This window comes from Lepisosteus platostomus, chromosome 26 (genome assembly GCF_059453375.1).
Source record: "Lepisosteus platostomus isolate fLepPlt1 chromosome 26, fLepPlt1.hap1, whole genome shotgun sequence".
In the NCBI taxonomy this organism is placed as follows: domain Eukaryota; kingdom Metazoa; phylum Chordata; class Actinopteri; order Semionotiformes; family Lepisosteidae; genus Lepisosteus; species Lepisosteus platostomus.
Genome location: NC_142636.1, coordinates 14,198,261 through 14,216,315, shown reverse-complemented (window position 1 = coordinate 14,216,315; position 18,055 = coordinate 14,198,261). Strand labels below are relative to the sequence as shown.

General features: G+C 54.7%; 2 protein-coding genes across 4 annotated transcripts; one reads left to right on the top strand and one right to left on the bottom strand.

Moving 5' to 3' along the window:
* Nucleotides 1–1,325: 1,325 nt before the first annotated feature.
* Nucleotides 1,326–7,914, top strand: cnfn (cornifelin). Of its 2 annotated transcripts, none has more exons than XM_088620547.1 (4): nt 1,326–1,556; nt 3,478–3,640; nt 4,086–4,222; nt 5,596–7,914. In XM_088620547.1, exons 1-4 carry the CDS (start codon nt 1,341–1,343, stop codon nt 5,683–5,685), a joined length of 606 nt encoding a protein of 201 aa, XP_088476673.1. In that variant the 5' UTR covers nt 1,326–1,340; the 3' UTR covers nt 5,686–7,914. The 2 variants fall into 2 exon arrangements, with proteins under 2 accessions (XP_088476673.1, XP_088476674.1); XM_088620548.1 differs by having other exon boundaries at nt 1,421–1,556; nt 3,483–3,640.
* A 4,160-nt stretch (nt 7,915–12,074) lies between these two features.
* Nucleotides 12,075–18,038, bottom strand: prr19 (proline rich 19). 2 transcript variants are annotated; one of them, XM_088620508.1, is made up of 4 exons: nt 17,703–18,038; nt 14,311–15,555; nt 13,656–13,840; nt 12,075–13,316 (listed from the first exon to the last, which is right to left on the bottom strand). In XM_088620508.1, exons 2-4 carry the CDS (start codon nt 15,548–15,550, stop codon nt 12,672–12,674), a joined length of 2,070 nt encoding a protein of 689 aa, XP_088476634.1. In that variant the 5' UTR covers nt 15,551–15,555; nt 17,703–18,038; the 3' UTR covers nt 12,075–12,671. The 2 variants fall into 2 exon arrangements, with proteins under 2 accessions (XP_088476634.1, XP_088476633.1); XM_088620507.1 differs by lacking the exon at nt 17,703–18,038 and having other exon boundaries at nt 14,311–15,807.
* Nucleotides 18,039–18,055: the final 17 nt, after the last annotated feature.

Genomic DNA, 18,055 nt, shown 5'->3' with positions numbered 1-18,055 from the left:
TCGGGCCTGACTCTCACAGGGCTCCCGTCTGCGATCGGGCCTGACTCTCACACGGCTCCCGTCTGCGATCGGGCCTGACTCTCACACAGCTCCCGTCTGCAATCGGGCCTGACTCTCACAGGGCTCCCGTCTGCGCTGCTGCGATCGGGTCTGACTCTCACAGGGCTCCCGTCTGCGATCGGGCCTGACTCTCACACAGCTCCCGTCTGCGATCGGGCCTGACTCTCACAGGGCTCCCGTCTGCAATCAGGCCTGACTCTCACAGGGCTCCTGTCTGCAATCGGGCCTGACTCTCACAGGGCTCCCGTCTGCAATCAGGCCTGACTCTCACAGGGCTCCTGTCTGCGATCGGGCCTGACTCTCACAGGGCTCCCGTCTGCAATCAGGCCTGACTCTCACAGGGCTCCCGTCTGCGATCGGGCCTGACTCTCACAGGGCTCCCGTCTGCGATCGGGCCTGACTCTCACAGGGCTCCCGTCTGCGATCGGGCCTGACTCTCACAGGGCTCCCGTCTGCGCTGCTGCGATCGGGCCTGATGTTCACAGACAATGGGCTTGAGTTCAGTTTTCACTGGGTTCAGACCCGTGACTGCCACACTGCATCTCCTTCAGCTGGCTGTCCGGCGGCCGCGGCCCATGCTTCGCGATGGCGGTCGGCCCCCGCCTGCCTGACGACGTTATCTGGCTGTGGGCTCGGCGGCGTGTGTGCTTGCAGCTGCGCCTTTGTTTGGCGCCTGTTGCCATGGCGCCCGCTGCCATGGCCACCATGCCCTGGCCGGCGCTGGAGAGCTCCGGCCTGCGGAGCTGCGGGTGGACGTGGGTTACTGCTCGCGGGGGAGTTCCCATGGCGACAGGGGCATCCCCACGGCGACAGGCCAGCCCGAGACTGCTCCCGGCTCACGCCACACGCCAAGCCACAGAGGGTTATGGGGTGCTGGCGGGGAGGGGGGAATCCCCCATTTTAGGACAGCTGCTGCTGCAATGTGACCCCGATCTCCTGGCGCTGAACTCGCATCCAGGGCAGCTGTGTTACAGCAGGCAATACGACAAACCAGTTAGACCTCCATTAGAATACTGCGCCCTCCTTTTAAAGACATGGCTGCCTGGGAATCTGACAGGAACTGAGTCTCTTTAGTCTGAAGGGAGGGTCCCACACTGACAGGCTGGAGGAACTGAGTCTCTTTAGTCTGAAGGGAGGGTTCCACACTGACAGGCTGGAGGAACTGAATCTCTTCTCCCAGTGGAGAGTGTCTCTCTGTTTCTGCTCTTTCCAGGCTGGGATGACGGGTGTTTGCCTGGCTGGGAGGGGACTCGGAAACACCCAGGTAATCAAACAGGCCGATGGCGTGTCCCAGGGGAGGGCGGGGGGTCCCTCTCCCAGGAAACGGCGGCGCCAGCGGGGGCGGGGCGGGGCGGGGCTGTGCTGACGCCACGCGTGGTATAAGAGTGTCCGAGCAGCCCTCCCCAGCCAGTTCTCACCCCTCGCTCCTGCCAGCACACTGCGGGTCCACACAGCGGCCAGCCGAGCCCACAGACGGACAGAACCGGATCGAGCAGGTACGGCGCTCAGCGCTAACGGCTTCTCACTGCTTTCCAGCTGCCTGTGCTTGTGCTGGCCAGAGCAAACATATTTTATCTTTATGTGGCACCTTGTAACTACGTCTATATACGGCAAGGTCATATCAGTCTCTGCAGTTCTATAACACTAACACAGGTCACAGTGAGACTGGGGCTCCTTTAAAGCTCTCTGCTCCAGACTGCAGGGAGATGAGTCTCCTGACTCTGTAAGGGCTGTGTCTCTACCTGTAACACTGACACAGGTCACAGTGAGACTGGGGCTCCTTTAAAGCTCTCTGCTCCAGACTGCAGGGAGATGAGTCTCCTGACTCTATAAGGGCTGTGTCTCTACCTGTAACACTGACACAGGTCACAGTGAGACTGGGGCTCCTTTAAAGCTCTCTGCTCCAGACTGCAGGGAGATGAGTCTCCTGACTCTGTAAGGGCTGTGTCTCTACCTGTAACACTGACACAGGTCACAGTGAGACTGGGGCTCCTTTAAAGCTCTCTGCTCCAGACTGCAGGGAGATGAGTCTCCTGACTCTGTAAGGGCTGTGTCTCTACCTGTAACACTGACACAGGTCACAGTGAGACTGGGGCTCCTTTAAAGCTCTCTGCTCCAGACTGCAGGGAGATGAGTCTCCTGACTCTATAAGGGCTGTGTCTCTACCTGTAACACTGACACAGATCACACTGTGACTGGGGCTCCTTTAAAGCTCTCTGCTCCAGACTGCAGGGAGATGAGTCTCCTGACTCTATAAGGGCTGTGTCTCTACCTGTAACACTGACACAGATCACAGTGAGACTGGGGCTCCTTTAAAGCTCTCTGCTCCAGACTGCAGGGAGATGAGTCTCCTGACTCTATAAGGGCTGTGTCTCTACCTGTAACACTGACACAGGTCACAGTGAGACTGGGGCTCCTTTAAAGCTCTCTGCTCCAGACTGCAGGGAGATGAGTCTCCTGACTCTATAAGGGCTGTGTCTCTACCTGTAACACTGACACAGATCACAGTGAGACTGGGGCTCCTTTAAAGCTCTCTGCTCCAGACTGCAGGGAGATGAGTCTCCTGACTCTATAAGGGCTGTGTCTCTACCTGTAACACTGACACAGGTCACAGTGAGACTGGGGCTCCTTTAAAGCTCTCGTTGAGAAGTTGAGGTGGGCTGTGCCAGGTGAGGTGTTGTGCCCTTCAAATCTCTTTTCCGGCTTCGCCCATGACGACTGCTCCTGCGCTCTGACGTGAAGCTAGGGGTACCTAGGCAACCAAATACCTACAGTAGGTATCTAGGTAGCCAAGCTGTCTTGCAGTTTTTAACTACAGCCAAGAACAAAAGCCTCTCCTACCCCTACTCCTGTCCTCCCAGATCTGATTCTTTCAGGTTAATTCTCCAGGTTCTGCTGGACAGGCCCAGCCCAGTCCAGTCCGGACCACTTCTTCTTTCCATGCGGGCCCTAGTCCTGCTTGTAAGAGTAACAGGTTGACAAGATAGACCTGTAAGAGAAATAAGATCAATTCCATGTCTGCATCATTCACTGCTGTTAGCGCAGCTTAAAAAGAGTGCCCCCTTGTGTCCTGAAGGGAGAAAAGCATGTGACTTAGCAGACAGAAGACGCACAGAACAGGAGAAATGACCATCAGTGGACACTACTGGACCAGATCCCTAGAGACAAATCAGAGTGAGGAGGGAAAATCTGACCCTGCCTGGCGATCAGGAGCTTGTGCAAACACTCTGACATGCCCAAACCCTCACCTTACCCCAGTTCTAGGCCTAAGCCTGTCCTAACCTACCTGCCCCTGCCTGCCGGCCACCAGCCTGTGAGTCCCTCTTCCTCAGAATTGACCACCTCTCCCAGGATGCATCTGGTTCCTTCTGCTGGTGTTTGTCAGCTCAATAACAGCTGCGCTACCTGTGTCAACAGCACAGGAGGCGACTCAGTGACCACGAGGCGCACAGAGCGATGGCCTATCAGACAGAAGTGATCAACTCCCAGCCCCAGGTCACCGTCACCAGCTACACCGTCTCCAGGACGACCTCCGACTGGAGCTCCAACATCTGCGACTGCTGTGGCGACTGTGGCGTCTGTGAGTCTGACTGTGTGAGCCTGACTGTGTGTCTGTGAGTCTGTCTGACTGTGAGCCTGACTGTGTGTCTGTGAATCTATCTGACTGTGATCCCGACTGACTGCATTCAGTCTGTGTACTTGTGCATCTGATTGTGAGTCTGTCTATATGTGACATTGTCTGTGACACTGTCTGCTAGTCTGTGTCTGTCTCTGAGTCTGGTGATTGTGAGCCTGAGTTTGACTGTGAGTCTGTTTGTAAGTTTGAATTTCTAAAAGTCTATTTTACCTCCTTATGTCTCTGTGACAGCCTGCTTGTCTGTCTCTACCTGCCTGTCTGTCTGTATCTCTGCTTGTCTTTCTGACAGCCCCTGTCTGTCTGTATCCCTGTCTGCCTGTATCTGTGCCTGTCTCTCTCCCTGCCTGCCTGTCTCTCTCCCTGACTGCCCCTGTCTGTCTGCCTGCAGGCCTGTGTGGGACCTTCCTCCCCTGTATCCTGGCCTGTCAGGTGGCCCAGGATCAGGGTGAGAGCTGCTGTCTGCCCTTCCTGCCAGGAGCTCTCATCGCCCTGAGGACCAGCATGCGGGACAAGTACAGCATCGAGGTGAGGGGCTACACCCATCAGCAGTGTTAATGTACTGGAGTGTCCAGTCAGTGTGTCTGTATTAACCCCTCTCTCTCAGTGCAGTGTTAATGTACTGGAGTGTCCAGTCAGTGTGTCTGTATTAACCCCTCTCTCTCAGTGCAGTGTTAATGTACTGGAGTGTCCAGTCAGTGTGTCTGTATTAACCCCTCTCTCTCAGTGCAGTGTTAATGTACTGGAGTGTCCAGTCAGTGTGTCTGTATTAACCCCTCTCTCTCTCAGTGCAGTGTTAATGTACTGGAGTGTCCAGTCAGTGTGTCTGTATTAACCCCTCTCTCTCTCAGTGCAGTGTTAATGTACTGGAGTGTCCAGTCAGTGTGTCTGTATTAACCCCTCTCTCTCTCAGTGCAGTGTTAATGTACTGGAGTGTCCAGTCAGTGTGTCTGTATTAACCCCTCTCTCTCTCAGTGCAGTGTTAATGTACTGGAGTGTCCAGTCAGTGTGTCTGTATTAACCCCTCTCTCTCTCAGTGCAGTGTTAATGTACTGGAGTGTCCAGTCAGTGTGTCTGTATTAACCCCTCTCTCTCAGTGCAGTGTTAATGTACTGGAGTGTCCAGTCAGTGTGTCTGTATTAACCCCTCTCTCTCTCAGTGCAGTGTTAATGTACTGGAGTGTCCAGTCAGTGTGTCTGTATTAACCCCTCTCTCTCTCAGTGCAGTGTTAATGTACTGGAGTGTCCAGTCAGTGTGTCTGTATTAACCCCTCTCTCTCTCAGTGCAGTGTTAATGTACTGGAGTGTCCAGTCAGTGTGTCTGTATGAACCCCTCTCTCTCTCAGTGCAGTGTTCATGTACTGGAGTGTCCAGTCAGTGTGTCTGTATTAACCCCTCTCTCTCTCAGTGCAGTGTTAATGTACTGGAGTGTCCAGTCAGTGTGTCTGTATTAACCCCTCTCTCTCAGTGCAGTGTTAATGTACTGGAGTGTCCAGTCAGTGTGTCTGTATTAACCCCTCTCTCTCAGTGCAGTGTTAATGTACTGGAGTGTCCAGTCAGTGTGTCTGTATTAACCCCTCTCTCTCTCAGTGCAGTGTTAATGTACTGGAGTGTCCAGTCAGTGTGTCTGTATGAACCCCTCTCTCTCTCAGTGCAGTGTTAATGTACTGGAGTGTCCAGTCAGTGTGTCTGTATTAACCCCTCTCTCTCTCTCAGTGCAGTGTTAATGTACTGGAGTGTCCAGTCAGTGTGTCTGTATTAACCCCTCTCTCAGTGCAGTGTTAATGTACTGGAGTGTCCAGTCAGGGTGTCTGTATTAACCCCTCTCTCTCTCAGTGCAGTGTTAATGTACTGGAGTGTCCAGTCAGTGTGTCTGTATTAACCCCTGTATTAATCTTTCAGGGTTCAATCTGTGATGACTGGGTGGTGATGATGTGCTGTCCTCACTGCGGTCTGTGCCAGATGGCCAGGGAGCAGAAGTTAAGAGGCTGATCACATGACTGGGAGGACCCCTCAAACCCAAGTCTGAACTAAACTCCCTCTTCACACTCACCTTTACCTGCAGCCTTATCTGGCCACTTTCCCTGGATGTACATTAGATGGATTGTGTTGTTCAGCCACTGGCCCAGTGTCTCTCCCAGAGCACTAGTGTACTGGCCAGCCACTGGCCCAGTGTCTCTCCCAGAGCACTAGTGTACCGGCCAGCCACTGGCCCAGTGTCTCTCCCAGAGCACTAGTGTACTGGCCAGCCACTGGCCCAGTGTCTCTCCCAGAGCACTAGTGTACTGGCCAGCCACTGGCCCAGTGTCTCTCCCAGAGCACTAGTGTACTGGCCAGCCACTGGCCCAGTGTCTCTCCCAGAGCACTAGTGTACTGGCCAGCCACTGGCCCAGTGTCTCTCCCAGAGCACTAGTGTACTGGCCAGCCACTGGCCCAGTGTCTCTCCCAGAGCAGTAGTGTACTGGCCAGCCACTGGCCCAGTGTCTCTCCCAGAGCACTAGTGTACTGGCCAGCCACTGGCCCAGTGTCTCTCCCAGAGCACTAGTGTACCGGCCAGCCACTGGCCCAGTGTCTCTCCCAGAGCACTAGTGTACTGGCCAGCCACTGGCCCAGTGTCTCTCCCAGAGCACTAGTGTACTGGCCAGCCACTGGCCCAGTGTCTCTCCCAGAGCACTAGTGTACTGGCCAGCCACTGGTCCAGTGTCTCTCCCAGAGCAGTAGTGTACCGGCCAGCCACTGGCCCAGTGTCTCTCCCAGAGCACTAGTGTACCGGCCAGCCACTGCCCCAGTGTCTCTCCCAGAGCAGTAGTGTACTGGCCAGCCACTGGCCCAGTGTCTCTCCCAGAGCACTAGTGTACTGGCCAGCCACTGCCCCAGTGTCTCTCCCAGAGCAGTAGTGTACTGGCCAGCCACTGGCCCAGTGTCTCTCCCAGAGCACTAGTGTACTGGCCAGCCACTGGCCCAGTGTCTCTCCCAGAGCACTAGTGTACCGGCCAGCCACTGCCCCAGTGTCTCTCCCAGAGCACTAGTGTACTGGCCAGCCACTGGCCCAGTGTCTCTCCCAGAGCACTAGTGTACTGGCCAGCCACTGGCCCAGTGTCTCTCCCAGAGCACTAGTGTACTGGCCAGCCACTGGCCCAGTGTCTCTCCCAGAGCACTAGTGTACCGGCCAGCCACTGGCCCAGTGTCTCTCCCAGAGCACTAGTGTACCGGCCAGCCACTGGCCCAGTGTCTCTCCCAGAGCACTAGTGTACCGGCCAGCCACTGGCCCAGTGTCTCTCCCAGAGCACTAGTGTACTGGCCAGCCACTGGCCCAGTGTCTCTCCCAGAGCACTAGTGTACTGGCCAGCCACTGGCCCAGTGTCTCTCCCAGAGCACTAGTGTACCGGCCAGCCACTGGCCCAGTGTCTCTCCCAGAGCACTAGTGTACCGGCCAGCCACTGGCCCAGTGTCTCTCCCAGAGCACTAGTGTACTGGCCAGCCACTGGCCCAGTGTCTCTCCCAGAGCACTAGTGTACTGGCCAGCCACTGCCCCAGTGTCTCTCCCAGAGCAGTAGTGTACTGGCCAGCCACTGGCCCAGTGTCTCTCCCAGAGCACTAGTGTACTGGCCAGCCACTGGCCCAGTGTCTCTCCCAGAGCACTAGTGTACTGGCCAGCCACTGCCCCAGTGTCTCTCCCAAAGCAGTACACAAGCTAAACTAAACTAAACTGATGGCTGTTGGTTCTGAGGTGTCCCTGATTTAGTCCAACCTCTTCCCAGAACCATGGCACTGTTCTGATGGGCACTGGTCCTGAGCCCAGTCTTGGCTCAGTGTTGCCCCACAGCCATGGGTCATTAATGAGTCCGATTCCAAAAGCCCCTGGTTAATTAATCGATGCCTTCACTGACCCCTCTGAAGGCTGTGAAAGGGAAGGAGAGGAGATGTGTGGTGTGTGAGAGGTGAAGGATGAGACTCAGACGCATGTCAGCGGTCACTTGGTTCCTGCAGATCTGCTGGTTCTGATCAGTCTGGAAACGAGTCCAGGTAGTTGAAGAACAATGTGGATCCAGAGCTCAGTAATTTAGCCTTCCCCAGTTTCAACACACGGGGTGTCCTCTGTCGTCATCACATCGTGGTCTCTGCGATTCCTGCTGTTCTCACTGTCACCAGCCCTGCTGTGATGTTTCTGGCACCACTGTTCAAACAGAAAACTAATAAAGAAATCCACACTTCCAGGTCTGGGCTGTCTTAATGTCTTACTTCATTTCTGATTTTGGTGAAAATGTTGTCATGATGATGTGGACAAGATAACTGACTGTGTGTCTGTTGGCTTGTCTTTGTGTACATGTGTGAGCGTGTCAGTCTGTCAGTGTGTGTACAAGTGTGTGTTTCACGGCGTATCTGTCAGTGTGTGTGGGGTTTCTCAGTGTGTGTGTACATGTGTGTCAGTATGTGCACATGCCCGTGCTTTTGTGTGTGCTTGTGTACGTGTACGTATTGGTGCACATTTTTGTGCTTGCTTTTGTGTTTGTAAGTATCTCGGCTTGTGTGTGTGTCTTCCTCTTTCAGTTCCTTGGCAGTAAGTAGGAGAGTGTGGAAATGTGTGTGCGTGAGAGAGAACGGGCACTGAGGTCTGTGTGCGAGTGAGAGCACTGCAGACACAGGATCGCCGGACATTCACCAGGAGAGACAGGGACTTGCAGACAGACGGAGCCGGGAAGGACAGGTACTGCTAAAGTCCTACAGTATATTCACACTGTAGTGCAGTAAGATCTTTTTCACACTGTAGTGCGGTAGGATCGTATTCACACTGTAGTGCGGTAAGATCTTATTCACACTGTAGTGCAGTAGAGTCTTATTCACACTGTAGTGCAGTAGGAACTTATTCACACTGTACTGCAGTAGAATCATACTCACACTGTAGTGCGGTAAGATCTTATTCACACTATAGTGCAGTAAGATCTTATTCACACTGTACTGCAGTAGATTCATATTCACACTGTAGTGCGGTAAGATCTTATTCACACTGTAGTGCAGTAAGATCTTATTCACACTGTACTGCAGTAGATTCATATTCACACTAGTGCAATAGAATCATATTCACACTGTACTGCAGCAGAATCTTATTCACACTGTAGTGCAGTAGAAATGTTTTATGGGGAGACCCATAAAAACCTGCTGGCTGTCCCTGTAACTTAACCCCACCCCCTAACCTCAATTCTCATCAAACCCTAACTCTAACCCCACCACTGATCTCAATTCTCATCACATCCCAATTCTAACCCTGCGACTGCCCGGACTGCGACTGCCAGGTCTGCGACTGCCAGGTCTGCGACTGCCAGGACTGCGACTGCCCGGACTGCGACTGCCCGGACTGCGACTGCCAGGTCTGCGACTGCCAGGACTGCGACTGCCCGGACTGCGACTGCCAGGACTGCGACTGCCCGGACTGCGACTGCCAGGACTGCGACTGCCCGGACTGCGACTGCCAGGTCTGCGACTGCCAGGTCTGCGACTGCCAGGTCTGCGATTGCCAGGTCTGCGACTGCCAGGTCTGCGACTGCCCGGACTGCGACTGCCAGGTCTGCGACTGCCAGGTCTGCGACTGCCAGGTCTGCGACTGCCCGGACTGCGACTGCCAGGTCTGCGATTGCCAGGTCTGCGACTGCCAGGTCTGCGACTGCCCGGACTGCGACTGCCAGGTCTGCGACTGCCAGGTCTGCGACTGCCAGGTCTGCGACTGCCCGGACTGCGACTGCCAGGTCTGCGACTGCCCGGACTGCGACTGCCCGGACTGCGACTGCCAGGTCTGCGACTGCCCGGACTGCGACTGCCAGGTCTGCGACTGCCAGGTCTGCGACTGCCAGGACTGCGACTGCCAGGTCTGCGACTGCCCGGACTGCGACTGCCAGGTCTGCGACTGCCAGGTCTGCGACTGCCCGGACTGCGACTGCCCGGACTGCGACTGCCAGGTCTGCGACTGCCCGGACTGCGACTGCCAGGTCTGCGACTGCCCGGACTGCGACTGCCCGGACTGCGACTGCCAGGTCTGCGACTGCCCGGACTGCGACTGCCAGGTCTGCGACTGCCAGGTCTGCGACTGCCAGGTCTGCGACTGCCCGGACTGCGACTGCCAGGTCTGCGACTGCCAGGTCTGCGACTGCCCGGACTGCGACTGCCAGGTCTGCGACTGCCAGGACTGCGACTGCCCGGACTGCGACTGCCAGGTCTGCGACTGCCAGGACTGCGACTGCCAGGTCTGCGACTACCCGGACTGCGACTGCCAGGACTGCGACTGCGGACTGCGACTGCCAGGACTGCGACTGCCAGGTCTGCGACTGCCAGGTCTGCGACTGCCAGGACTGCGACTGCCAGGTCTGCGACTACCCGGACTGCGACTGCCAGGACTGCGACTCCGGACTGCGACTGCCAGGTCTGCGACTGCCAGGTCTGCGACTGCCAGGTCTGCGACTGCCACGACTGCGATTGCCAGGACTGCGACTGTCCGGACTGCGACTGCCAGGTCTGCGACTGCCAGGACTGCGACTGCCAGGACTGCGGGGGGTGGCCGACAAGGATGGAGGCACCTCCTACTTCCAGCACTGAATAAGACAATGACGAGTGTTCTTCATCACACAGAGAATCACTCGAGTCTAGAGCTCTAGATCAGGAAATATTCTGAAGATAAATGTTCTGACTACAATGTTCTGAAGGAGTGTTAGTGTGAAGATACAGATGAGCTGGACTGAGTGTCTCTACAGTGACTCTACAGCTCTGATGATGATGAAGGAGTGTTAGTGTGAAGATACAGATGAGCTGGACTGAGTGTCTCTACAGTTACTCTACAGCGCTGATGATGATGAAGGAGTGTTAGTGTGAAGATACAGATGAGCTGGACTGAGTGTCTCTACAGTGACTCTACAGCTCTGATGATGATGAAGGAGTGTTAGTGTGAAGATACAGATGAGCTGGACTGAGTGTCTCTACAGTGACTCTACAGCTCTGATGATGATGAAGGAGTGTTAGTGTGAAGATACAGATGAGCTGGACTGAGTGTCTCTACAGTGACTCTCCAGCTCTGATGATGATGAAGGAGTGTGAGTGTGAAGATACAGGTGAGGGTGTGTGAGTGGTATTGCAGTAGGTGTCTGTGAAAGGTGTGTACATGCATTGTTTTTAACAGGATATAGAAAAGATTCCAGCAGAAAAGAGCTTATTAAGCTCATGACTGTGTCTTGTGACAAAAACCACAATCGTCTTGTGTTCCACTGCAGTGTTATTTGTTGGCCTTGGTGCATGTGGACCGACTCTTTGTAAAAGGGAAGGAAGTGGCAGTTCTGTTTTAGCAGGCCTCTCTCAGCTTCGAGGATCCGATTCCTTTATTTTCACCTCGGCCCTCCCCTGTTCCAGACCGGAATCTCCCGCCGGGACAGGAGAGTCTAGGAGACCTGGGCCCCCGCGCCTCCTCCCGAACCTCTCCCTCACCTCGTCAGGACCGCACGCCAGCCAGCACACCGCAGGACCAGCGGGCCCTGGACTGGGCTGTCCGGGCTCACCGGGCTCAGGACCTCGGCAGGCAGGCATCTGGGTCCAGGAACCACACTGTTCGCATCTGTAAAGTCAGACTGGGGGTGGGGTGGGGGATCAGGGGACTTAGGACTTTCAGTTCCAGTATCTGAAAAAACCGCAAAGAGACACAGTACAAAAACAAGACACACACTGCCTGGAGTCACGCACACACACAGGCTTGAGCGATGACACCGGATCTGTCATCTGTTTCTACACTGGGAGGCGAGAACAGCACAACCACACTGAACAGCACCCAGGACACGGGGACTGTGTCTCTAACTGTAACACTGACACAGATCACAGTGAGACTGGGGCTCCTTTAAAGCTCTCTGCTCCAGACTGCAGGGAGATGAGTATCCTGACTCTATAAGGGCTGTGTCTCTACCTGTAACACTGACACAGGTCACAGTGACACTGGGGCTCCTTTAAAGCTCTCTGCTCCAGACTGCAGGATGATGAGTCTCCTGACTCTGTAAGGGCTGTGTCTCTACCTGTAACACTGACACAGAGCACAGTGAGACTGGGGCTCCTTTAAAGCTCTCTGCTCCAGACTGCAGGGAGATGAGTATCCTGACTCTATAAGGGCTGTGACTCTACCTGTAACACTGACACAGATCACAGTGTGACTGCAGTGATACAGTGAGAGCAGAAGCAAACACTCTACAGTATCTGTTCTGGATTGGCAATGGGTATTGTTCAGGACTTGATACAGACACACGCAAAAGGCTAATATTTAGGGAGATATAAATTCTTGCTGAATTGATATTAAATACACACTTATTATACAGCACTTCAATAGTTCTAATTAAATAAATAATTCATACTGGTGAAATAAATGATAGTGGTCATTTTATTGTGACTTCTGTCTCCGTGAACAATCTGTGACATTTGTTAACAGAGAACCTTCAATGAGGCCTCTCCCTTTAATGAAGTCTCAAAAATGAGAGCTTTCACACCAATCCTACAACAAATTAAATCACATTTCTCTCCTAAAAGGAAAAGAAATTCTGAGCAGTAAAGCAGAAAAAGAAACAGAAACATTGTAATATTACTAAAATATTTTCGGGCACAAAATAAACGCTAAAACAAAAAAAAATACTGCTCTTTTGAATCCTGTACTATGATAAGTCTTAATGGTACTTTTCAAATGCATACATGGAACCTCTTCTGGAGTTATGATTGTTCTACAGGCTGTGCAATATGAACCACACCAGGTAACTATGGGGTGGGCGCTTGGACAGAATTTGTTGGGATTAACATCAGGTGTCAGTATAGGTTTAGGGGTGGGGTCAGTGTGGGGTTGGAGGAAGAGATAGGGGTGGGGTAGGAGATGGGCTCTGGTGGGACTGGCCACCTCAGGGAAGCCCTGTTGGTCCTTCCTGCCAAGTAGGTCCACTTCCTGCTCACGAACTGTAGCCCTGGTCCGGTCAGTACAGCTTCATCCTGGGGAAGCTCCAGGGCTCAGGGCTGAGGCTGAGCTCCAGCGAGGGAGTGGGCAGGAAAGTGGGGTACAAGGGGCGCCCCAGCAGGCTGCAGGAGGGGTGGTAAGGCATGGATCGATGGTGGGGCCGAGCCGGCGGGTGTGGAGGGGACATGGGGTGCTGGGAAGGGGGGGGGTCAGCCTGGAGGTGCAGACTCTTGATTCTGGGGAGGGGCTTCTGGCGAGAGTGGTGCCTGCGCGCCCCAGCAGGAAGACAGCCTCTGCGATCGAGCCACTGCGCGGCTGTGTCCCCTCGGCCCTGTGCGCCCCCTAGAGGCAGGGCAGGCGAGAGGGGACAGGGCGCCCCGTAGGCCTGTCTGATCGAGGAGCGGCGAGCGCGATGCTGCGGGCTGCGGTGCTCCGGAGCCCCGAAGTGCCCCCCTGCCCCCCTTGTGCTGCCTTCAGCCTGCTCTGACACCCCCTCCAGGCCCTCGGGCGCCGCGCAGTCTCCAGCAGGGAACAGGAGGAAGGGAGGGGACGGGGTGAAGTCCGAGAAAAAGATGGGGGAGCTGGCTGTGTCGGGGTCTGGCAGGGGCCCCGCGGAGGAGCCCCTAGTCTGCACTGGACTCCCGCTCCTGCTCCACGGCACAGCCTGGAAAGAGAGACCCCAGTAGGTCAGACTCCGCTCCCTCCCCGCCGGCAGCAGCACTAATATCACCCCCGGAGAGCCAGAGGGCAGATGGGAGACCCCTTCTAGACAGTGATCCTACGGCTCCAGGTTTGGGGGCTCCTGGTATAGATGAGCCGAGGACACCCCTGACACAGCTCCTTAATTTATTAACTTTAAATTAAGTCACCACCTCCCTCTGTTTTGCACAGGACTGCGGGTCCCTGGCTCAGACTGGTAAATGGATTGATACCTCATCGTGTCCCTGACCCGACACTCCCCACTCACAGTGTCCCTGCTCCCACGCTGTGACCCCGCCCTCACAGTGTCTCTGTCCTCGCTGTATGCCGGCCCTTGCTGTGATGCCTCAGCAAGAAACGGCAAAGTCTCCACTTTCTTTGGGACGTCCTGCTTCCTCCTTCTCTTGCGGGATGAGGCCGGGTCAGGTCTGGTGGGGTGAAGGTCTGGCTTTGTTCCAGAACTGCCAGCCAAGGGTTCAGAGCTGAAGTCTGGGGAAGAGGAGAGGAGCAGAGGGTGTCTATCCTCTATACCAGGTGTGTGAGTGAGCGTGTCTTACCTATATATCCAGTGCGTGTCAGTGTCTATCTTTTGTGCCTGGTGTATCTGTGTCTATCCTCTATTCCCAGTGTGTGAATGAGTGTCTATTCTCTATGCCTAGTGTACAAATGAGTGTCTATCCTCTATACCCTATGTGCGAGTCAGTGTCTATCCTATATGCCCAGTGTGCGAATGAGTGTCCATCCTATATGCCCAGTGTGCGAATGAGTGTCCATCCTATATGCCCAGTGTGCGAATGAGTGTCCATCCTATATGTCCAGTGTGCGAATGAGTGTCCATCCTATATGCCCAGTGTGCGAATGAGTGTCCATCCTATATGTCCAGTGTGCGAATGACTGTCCATCCTATATGTCCAGTGTGCGAATGAGTGCATATCCTCTATGCTCCACTTGTGACTGACCTGCGTAGCTCAGTCTCCTGCGCACTGCCAGCAGGTGCAGGTCCAGCCGCTGCCCATGATGCTGCCACAGCAAGCGCTGCAGCCCCTCCCTCTGCTCCTGCAGCAGGCTCCCCCCTCGCTGGAGGGGGCGCAGGTCCAGCCCCTGGCAGAGCTGCAAGGCCAGGGCAGAAATGGGGTTCCTCTCCTCGGGCGTAGCGCCGCTGACACCCGCCTCCATCGCCGCGTGCAGACGGCTCTCCCCGGCCAGGGGATCGGACCGCGACTGGCAGTCACATGACTGGGCTTTCGTCGGAGCGGCTAGTGCTGTCTGATGGCGGACTCCGGTCTCCCCTGACTGCGCCTCAGGTGTGCTGGGGCAGCACTCCACTCTTCCTGCGGTGCCGTGTGATTGGAGGGGATCCAGCCTGCAGCTCAGCTCGGTCCGGGCTTCGTTCCCGGCGCCGGGGTCTCCCTCGGGGTCAGGCGGAGCCTCACTCTCGCTGTCTCCTGGCTCGGCTCTCGAACCCTGGCTGGTACCAGCCTGCGGCCTTGCTGCCGCGCTGTCTGGGTGGACCGCGTCCCTCTCCTGTGAGCCACACAGCCCCCTGTCCCCCGTGGGCCTGCACGGCGCCTCCTGGTGGCGAGACCCAGGGGTGCCCACACCTTCTGCCTCGGCGAGAGCGTCCCTCAGTGGAGCGTCGACTGGGGGGGGCTCAAGGGAGGGAGAAGCGGAGAGGGGGGCAGAGTGGGGGTCACCGCTGCCCTCTGTCCTCTCCCCCGTGGCCAGCAGGCGGTCGATGTCCAGCGACTTGACCTCGCGGTTGAAGAGCCCGCGGTGTCCGGTCAGCCGGTGCTCCGTGATGACGAGGGGGTCCCGGCGGGGCAAGGTCCTGGCGAACGCCGTCTCTCTGGGGGGGGGACCCCGGCAGCTGCGGCAGCAGGCGCAGGCGTGACCCCGCCCCCCGCGGCGGTCTCTGTGAGGCTGGGGGGGCCGGGGGCGACAGTGCGGGCGGTCCTCAAGCCCCAGCGCCCTGCTTCTCCTCGCCAAGCTCCGCTCTTTCCGCGTCCTGCGTCTCCTCACCCTGCGGGCTAGAGCGCCCTCCGGTGGCTGTGTCCTGCCACTGCGGCTCCAGGTGCGATGGCAGTCCAGCAGGGTGGGCGCGTCGTGCGTGTCCCAGTCTCCGCCTGGCTTGAGATGCTTGCCACACACCTTCAGCGCCTGCGTCTTGTCCGCGAGAGCTCTCCTACTGGCCTGAGTCATCACAGCTTGGGCACAGTAACCAACAGGACAGAGGCATCCATTCATACTGTACATCCATCCAGCAGTTTTAATGCAACAATTACAACTTCTTTATAAATAAGTACATGAAGAAGTCCTGTTACAATAGGGTCCAATGTTAAAGTACTGTAGACCAGTCTGTTACACTAGGAGCTACAGTCCCAGTCCAGTAGACCAGTCTGTTACACTAGGAGCTACAGTCCCAGTGCAGTAGACCAGTCTGTTACACTAGGAGCTACAGTCCCAGTCCAGTAGAACAGTCTGTTACACTAGGAGCTATAGTCCCAGTCCAGTAGAACAGTCCAGTTACACTATGAGCTACAGTCCCAGTGCAGTAGACCAGTCTGTTACACTAGGAGCTATAGTCCCAGTCCATTAGAACAGTCCAGTTACACTAGGAGCTACAGTCCCAGTCCAGTAGACCAGTCTGTTACACTAGGAGCTACAGTCCCAGTCCAGTAGAACAGTACTGTTACACTAGGAGCTACAGTCCCAGTCCAGTAGAACAGTCCAGTTACACTAGGAGCTACAGTCCCAGTCCAGTAGACCAGTCTGTTACACTAGGAGCTACAGTCCCAGTCCAGTAGACCAGTCTGTTACACTAGGAGCTACAGTCCCAGTCCAGTAGAACAGTACTGTTACACTAGGAGCTACAGTCCCAGTCCAGTAGACCAGTCTGTTACAGTAGGAGCTACAGTCCCAGTCCAGTAGACCAGTCTGTTACACTAGGAGCTACAGTCCCAGTCCAGTAGACCAGTCTGTTACACTAGGAGCTACAGTCCCAGTCCAGTAGAACAGTACTGTTACACTAGGAGCTACAGTCCCAGTCCAGTAGAACAGTCTGTTACACTAGGAGCTACAGTCCCAGTCCAGTAGAACAGTACTGTTACACTAGGAGCTACAGTCCCAGTCCAGTAGACCAGTCTGTTACACTAGGAGCTATAGTCCCAGTCCATTAGAACAGTCCAGTTACACTAGGAGCTACAGTCCCAGTCCAGTAGAACAGTCTGTTACACTAGGAGCTACAGTCCCAGTCCAGTAGACCAGTCTGTTACACTAGGAGCTACAGTCCCAGTCCAGTAGAACAGTACTGTTACACTAGGAGCTACAGTCCCAGTCCAGTAGAACAGTCTGTTACACTAGGAGCTACAGTCCCAGTCCAGTAGAACAGTACTGTTACACTAGGAGCTCCAGTCCCAGTCCAGTAGACCAGTCTGTTACAGTAGGAGCTACAGTCCCAGTCCAGTAGACCAGTCTGTTACACTAGGAGCTACAGTCCCAGTCCAGTAGAACAGTCCAGTTACACTATGAGCTACAGTCCCAGTCCAGTAGACCAGTCTGTTACACTAGGAGCTACAGTCCCAGTCCAGTAGAACAGTACTGTTACAATAGGGGCTGCAGTCCCAGTCCAGTAGAACAGTACTGTTACAATAGGGGCTGCAGTCACACTGGGGCTACAGTCCTGTTTCTTATAGGTCTTAAACCAGAATTCACTCAGATCGCTTAAGGTTTAAAGCCACAAGGTGACCCGGCTCTTGTCAGACGAATGTGTGTCTTTGTGAGAAGCCGCCTGCTTGGGGTTCCCCAAGGCCCGGGACTGGGGGATGGTGCTGAAGTCAAGTGGAATCAGGGATTCAAGATGGGGGGGGGGCTCCACCCTCGACACAGGGGTGCTGGAACCTATCCCAGCAATTAACGGGCACAAGGCAGGGTACACCCTGGATAGGATGCCAGTCCATCGCCGCAGGGCACACACCGAAACAAACACACACAAACACAGACATGCTCACACCAGGGCCAATTTTCCCAGCAGCCAATTAACACACCAGCATGTCTTCGGACTGTAGGAGGAAACAGAGGCCCCCAGAGGAAACCCATGCGAACCGGGAGAGAACATATCAACTCCACACAGACACCCCAGGCCTGCTATTGACCCCAGCGCTGCGAGGCTGCAGTGCTAACTACAACACATTTTACATTAAATTGTAAATAGCTGAAAACTACACAGCACAGCACCGAAACCCACAAGTAACAAATGTTTTTCGGAGGCGGCGGACTAAACTAGGGTAACCGTTGATTTTCCAAGTCACTTTCAGATCAATATACACGTTATTAATAAGAAACCGTATCTTACCTTTTACCCTCTTTTAACCACAAGGCACCGATACGGGATTCACTTAGAATATATTCTGCGTATTTCTAAATTTAAATTGTTTTAAAAACTCGTGTCTATTGAAATAAAACGGTAATAATATAACTGCCTTCGAACTACACGTCCCCCGGAGAAGCTGCAGGAACAGCAGCGTGTTTTTTCCTAATTTCACTTTTAATCGTAGACTACACAGAAAACGACAACCTTTTTGTTTTTTTTTTGTCATGATTTTTAAAACAAACCATAAAAAGTAACAGAAAAAAATATTTTGTTTTTATTTGAAAGCAGTTGGAACTTGGTTGCTAGGAAACGTGACGCAGAATAGGCGCGCCGAA

Bases quoted from the DNA above. Each gene is read 5' to 3' on its own strand.
- prr19 (XM_088620507.1), bottom strand. From the start codon at position 15,604: ATGTACAGTATGAATGGATGCCTCTGTCCTGTTGGTTACTGTGCCCAA. The intron at 13,841-14,310 runs GTCAGTCACAAG...CCTCTTCCCCAG, and splicing joins CAGGAGACTGAGCTACGCAG to ACTTCAGCTCTGAACCCTTG. The intron at 13,317-13,655 runs GTGAGGGCGGGG...CTCTCTTTCCAG, and splicing joins ACAGCGAGGACAGAGACACT to GCTGTGCCGTGGAGCAGGAG.
- cnfn (XM_088620547.1), top strand. From the start codon at position 1,341: ATGGCGTGTCCCAGGGGAGGGCGGGGGGTCCCTCTCCCAGGAAACGGC. The intron at 1,557-3,477 runs GTACGGCGCTCA...CTGTGTCAACAG, and splicing joins GACAGAACCGGATCGAGCAG to CACAGGAGGCGACTCAGTGA. The intron at 3,641-4,085 runs GTGAGTCTGACT...GTCTGCCTGCAG, and splicing joins CTGTGGCGACTGTGGCGTCT to GCCTGTGTGGGACCTTCCTC.